Here is a 6,120-nt window from a genome sequence, read left to right as displayed (position 1 = left end):
CTTCAAAAGAATGCTTGAAAAAAATCACTAAAGATAACAAAATAGCTCTTCCCCAACTATTAGCAGGGCAGTTCAACTGGACACTTTGATTAGAATTTGAGGAGAGAACAAAACTATGAACATTTACAAGAAGAGGTTTCATATATTAAAGCTTCTGAAAGTGAATGCTACTATTGTAGACATCCCCAGGGAGGCATGGTATTTCATCTAGTGACCAAAAACTACAGGTTAAATCAGAGTAATAGCAGAACCACCTTGGATAACAGAGGCAACGCAAAGCAGGAGAAAAAGCACTGAAGTAGGGTCAGAAGACCCATCTGTCCTGCCAGGAATTAGGACTACCCTCTCCGGGCTTTTGTTATTCATCTCTAAAAACAAAGGGATTGGATTAAGAGCCTTCCCAATTCTAAAATTCAATGCTTCTATATCCAAGATCATGTATACATTTTTGTCAACAAGAAAACCAACTTAAAAGACAACAATGAAAGTAAAACAAAAAACTTCCTCCTACTTGAAAAAATTTGAGAAATGTATAATAAACATGATTTTTGCCTCTAAAGAGCCATCTTGACCCCTATATAGCCCTCTTTCATCTCCATTATTATTGAAAAGTAAAATAAAAATTATTTTAAGGATTAAATGTTCCATTTAGTTTTTTAATCACTTCTTTCTTCACCCCTGAAATATTTTCTCATTTACAGAAAATGGTGTCAGATGCACTATTAATGGAAATTCCTCCTGTGCACTTCCAAGTAAATAAAAAACATCATTAATATCAATGCTATAAGACAAAAAAATCTAAAACCAAACAAATAAAAGCACTTCAGTCCTCAGGGCTGATCAAAAAGAGTTGAAGTGAACTGAGACATTTTCACACATCACTGGAGTGTAGATTTATTTGGGTTTAAGACTCTCCTTAAACAAATTACATCAATCCCACTCCATTCCCTTCCTTAATAAAAATCATAACTGGACAAACATCAGGCTTTTAAAATTCTAAGAATAATAGAAAAGTAAAAATAGATTTCCTAAGGAAATCCCTCTCCTATATCTTACATGTTTTTGCTGCTTCTGTGACATCTTTCTCTTTGGAGTAACTTGGTAACATAGTGTTCTGTTTTTGTTTTTAAACTGGATTCATACAAGGGCACTGAATTAGGACTTCAGCTGATTGGTGGAGCACAATTTTTTTATAAATAAGTTACTTCTGCTCTAAAAGGAAAATTGTCAGTGCAAGAATGGAAACACTGGAAGTTCATTTCATGATGTAATTTAAGTCTTACATTAGATAGCACACCTTCATTTAAAAAACAAAACAAAACAAAAACGAGACAACAGAACAGTATGAGCACTCTAAAATCATCTGCAGCACTTTTAAGGGTTAAACCTGCTTAACCTATTCTTAGTCAGAGAATGGCACCGAAGAGTACAGCTCACCCCTTCAGCGTGGCTAGTCCTATACCTGCGGCACCTTCAGGTTGTCAGAGCAGTCATGCACTCTTATTTCCACCCCCCTCCCACCCAAATGATAGGATCCATTCATAGCTACTCACTACTGCAGGATTTGACCTGAGAAATGCTAGGATTTATTAACTCAGCAGTTGTTTGGAAAAGTCCCTAAATAATCCTTGCCCTTGGCCAGCAAGGGAACCGCTAGTCTCAAGTGCTCAGAAGCAGCTGGTGAGGTTCTCAGCCAAGTTCTTCAGATGCAGGAAGTGCTCCAGGACAACCTACTTTGATGTGGCATTTACACAACTTGAAACCAGACTTCCTAGATCTAGGAAATGTTATTCCTGACTCCTTCGACCCAGATGCTGGCAAAATTTTAGTTTTTAGAATCTGTAGGTTATCACTCTTTCTTTCTTCTTTCTTTTTTAGGAGCTGGCATGTTGGTTAAATTTTTCTAAAACAGTCATATTAATATGTTCAAAAATCCACTGCTGAGTCTCAGATAGAGGGTCACATCTGGCCATGAAAATCTTCTTCTCTGCGGGGTTGCAATCCATGCAGCTGTTGCTCACAGGATGGAATAGTGTTCTGTCCTGGAGAGATCAGAAAGAAATGACTGACATAATACCTGGTGAATGGTTAGAACCCAAAGTGTACAGAGGAAGCAAAATACTCCTGTTTATATTTCAGTCTACACCCATAGTGTGAAAAAGAGACTATGTCCCAAAGCAAACAATAGCAGGTTGAGTTGTCACATGGAACATGGTGTCCTGGAATTCATTGGTACTAGGGAGGGCCTCCAAACAGGTTCACTTACAAACAAAAAATTCATTCATTTATTGATATTTTTTTTTAAAAGCAATCTATTCTTTTCTACTCTGTAGTAGGCAGTTTGCTTTTTTTGCTTGGGTTTTGAAGATAGTAAGCATGTGAAGTTGCTTTTCAAGTAGTTAATAATAGTTAATGATCTAGTTACCTGGGGAGAGGCATGCATACAAAAATGGTTATTTTTGTTTCTAAACAGCAACAGCCCACACACACAACCAGGAGAGTCAATGTTTCTCACCCTTGTACTGAGCTTCTAATCAGAAGGGGAAATACGAAAGAAACAGGAAGTAAATAAGCTAAGTGCCCCGTCATCCTAATGAAAGATGACTGTGGGGTAGGGGATCAGTGACGCACAGGCAATGTCTCAATGTACAACCTCAAATTCGCTAGCGCTTGAACTTCAGTCTCTTCTCACCCTCTGCATTGCCATTCCTGTGGTGCAGTTCTCATTGCTTTCTGTAAATGGAGGAGGCAGGGTTCACTTTTTTTTTTTTTTTTAAAAAGGTCACTAAGTACATGACAAAGATCACAGCTCTGTGAATGAAGATACTGCAAGGGCACAAAGGGGGAGCGGAGCAAGCTCACTATCTGAATAGGCCTTATCAACACACACCCCTTTTTATTGTGGGAGTTGGAAAGAGAAACTTAATGCCAAGAGCGAAAGATCCTTTCTTATCTAGTAATAAAACTTCTGTCTCCTACAATTCCTATGCTAAAAAAGAAAAGTGGCAATAACACGGAAAAACTTCCCCAATCACTGCTTAAAATTTAGGATCAAATAATGTTTTATTATTTAGCTTAGGACATGTTTAGAGGTTTTGATTATTTTCTTTAACTGGGTAATATTAGACTTGCAATGCCTTTAGAATGTAGGAGTTTTTCAGACACCCTGTGTAAACATTTCTAGATTGCTCCTGGATGTTTAAGACTCCACCAACTAATATTTAATGTTCTCTTAGGGCCCGGATGTTTGCATAGTTAGGCACCGTGTGAAGGGAGGAAGAAAAAGAAAAGGGAAAGGCAGCTGCCTGCAATTTGGTTTCCATGTTTCTATTTTCAGTGTAAACAAAGAGCTATGCCTAATACAAAGGCTCACTCTTCTGTCCGCTTTAACGTTTCCTGAATTTATGGTGAATTTTTATTTTCCCTACACAAAGAGGGCTCCTGAGGCCTCCTTCCCATTTTCTTCACGCCCTGCTTCGCTAGCTAACTTGGCTGCTGTTGGACTCCAGGAGAAGTTCTGAGGAGCTCTCCTAGTCTGGATGGAGGGAGCAGATTCTGGAAGGGAGGAGAGGGCCCCGCGGCTCACCCTACAACCCCTCTCTCTCGGGGTCCATTCTTGCTGTCACACATCCGTCCTGACAGTCACCTGGCTCCCTGGGTGAGCAGTCTCCTTTACCCTGTTGCTTTCATCCTTTCCAGCATCTTTCATGCCCTGTCTCCTACCAGGTTAGCTGCATGGGCCTAATGGATTTAGATATGCTTTGCACAGAGTGTTCTTAAGCTGTTAAAATTCATGAAAATTAGTTCTATGGACCTACTAAATTATAATACACTCTGTTACACGTATAGGTACTTCTTTCCTCCCTTGACTATCTGTATTTCTTCCTATTGCTACCTTTATCAATAGCTTAAGTGGGGACCTCCATATGTTTGCAGTTTTCCCCCCAAAGCACGTATTTCCATGAGAGCTTAAAAAAAATGAGAAAAGGAGAACATGTTTCTGTTCTCTTTCCTTCATCAGTGTGTGTACCTCAGCACGGATGCACAAGCCAAACCAGATTTTCTGAACATTTTATTTTTTCCCACCCTATCTCCTGAGCCATAAGGTGATCATATTTTTGCAAATCTCAACTTGGAACACATGCTCTGACAAATACAGGTTACTAATGGGGCCAACCAGGCGGGACATGCAAATTCAGCACTACCCTGAACAATCCAGAATGTGCTTTCTGTTATTGGACTTTACGTTCTCATAAAAGTTGAAAAGTTGAATTCCCTTAATCTATTTATGTCTGAAGAACTTCATCAATTAAATGAGGGGGTGGGTAGAATCGATCTGTGAGGTCTCTCCCAGCCATAAAGTTGCACATTTTATTCCCAAGTTCACTCATGACAGTGATAAATGATGGAATATCAAACCAGAGACTATCAACATAAACAGTGGACCAGCAGATTAATTGTTCCCTCTGGTTGTAGACTGAGTTCTGCTCACCCTTGTTTTTGGAGTAACCAGTAGGTCCTAGAGATAAAACTTCTGGAAGTATCTTCAGCCTTCCCCAGAGCATGCATTTTCCACTTTTGACCTTGGCGGCTAATTGGCATCATTATGTTTCTACTCAGCTAAGCTTTTCTATGACTAAATGTCTTTACTGATGCTTTTGCCAGCTGGAATGAAGTCAGTGGATTGGGTTAATCGCTGGTGAATATGGTCTCTTGCTTTGTGACAGCTCTTTACTCCTCTACCCTTCATGTCCTTGGTCATGATAAGAGATGGCTATTTCTTTGGAATAGACTTCTCAGTACTTTGGCAAGTCAGTTGTCCATAACAATCCTCCTTAAAGGGCTCTTTTAACCAGACTGTTCTTTGTTCAGTCCTGACAGAAGGCATAGCCTATGCTCTGGCTGTTCAAAATGTAATTGCAACAAACTGTCTCTCCTGTGCTCCTCCCACCTTCCCTGACTGCTTCCTTTCTTGTTTTTATTTGTTTTTGTTTTTGCCTAAGGAGCTACAAATCCTTGAGCAGGAAATGAGAAAGTTCATATCCAGGTTTATAGACCTGCCCTTCATAATCAAATTAGGTCAGGTGAAGTGCCTGGGTGCTGGCCAATCAGTCCATGTTGTAAAAGGCGTGGGTAGGAATTTTTAGGCAGCTCATTTGAAAGGGGCGCCTCTTCCAAGGAGCCTGCAATATGATTGGTTTCTATGTTATATTTTGTGGTGTTTGCAGGCCAGCATTAAATTTTAGGTTCCATAATTTTGTAGGGTCTGAACTTTGAAAGAATGAGCATGATGTAGGAAACATTCCACACTGTGTTCGGAGTAATAAATAAACCAAACACCACAGATGCGAAGACACTAAAACAGGTGTGTGAGTTCGTAATGTATGGAAAGATGATTCTGAGACTAAAACTCCACACTGTGGGAAGGGAGGCAACCCAGCGCTGGGTAAAAGGCTGGGATTTTGTTCCACAGGGAATTTGGGTCAAATTCCAGTCTTGCCACTTACAGTTGTGTGACCTTAAACTGTTACTTAATTCTCTGAACCTCAGCTTCCGCATCTGTAAAATAGAGACGTACTATCTGCTTCACAAGTGTGTTGTGAGACTAAGAGTTACTAAATGTAAAATCACTGGCACAGTGTCCTACATAGAATAAATAACTAAGTAATAGTGATTCCACTCCCCACTTCTCTTAATTTAGTCAGGGAGCATTCCCCAGTTCTAAAAATCAGAATGCACTAACCATCTGGTCTAAGACTAGCTACTCAAGACCAAATTGCTTTTTCTGAAATCCTGGCAAAGTAGAATTTGCAAAAATTAGCACCTGCCTCAACCAGTTATCTCACTTGATAAACCAGTACCTTCTGTGTTAAGCAAAAGGCTTTACGGAACAAAGGTCATTGGTGGCTCTAGAATGAGCTATTCTGTGTAATCTGATATGCATTTATGCCCTTTCCTTGAAATGCAACATTATTCAGGCCAGTTGAGTTCAATAGACATTTATTAAGTGCCTTTTATATTCTGGTATGTATTAGGAGATAGCCATAAAAAGATAACATAAGATATGTTCCAAGAAGTTAGGGGAACCAGTAGGTAAACAGGAAATACTTGAAGTAAAAA

General features: G+C 39.5%; 1 protein-coding gene across 1 annotated transcript in view; it reads right to left on the bottom strand.

Annotated features, from left to right (window-relative positions):
- Window positions 1–862: 862 nt before the first annotated feature.
- Window positions 863–6,120, bottom strand: part of GALNTL6 (polypeptide N-acetylgalactosaminyltransferase like 6) — a 100,137-nt gene continuing 94,879 nt past the window's right edge. Inside the window, exon 7 of the mRNA XM_090290165.1 lies at window positions 863–2,042. Coding sequence (XP_090146291.1) covers window positions 1,875–2,042 — 168 coding nt within the window. The 3' untranslated portion in view covers window positions 863–1,874. The remainder of the gene's footprint in view (window positions 2,043–6,120) is intronic.

This window comes from Furipterus horrens, unplaced genomic scaffold, assembly GCF_987537825.1.
Source record: "Furipterus horrens unplaced genomic scaffold, mFurHor1.1.pri manual_scaffold_10, whole genome shotgun sequence".
NCBI classification, from domain to species: domain Eukaryota; kingdom Metazoa; phylum Chordata; class Mammalia; order Chiroptera; family Furipteridae; genus Furipterus; species Furipterus horrens.
The sequence above is the reverse complement of the archived record's forward strand: the minus strand, read 5'-3'. Positions and strand labels throughout refer to the sequence as shown.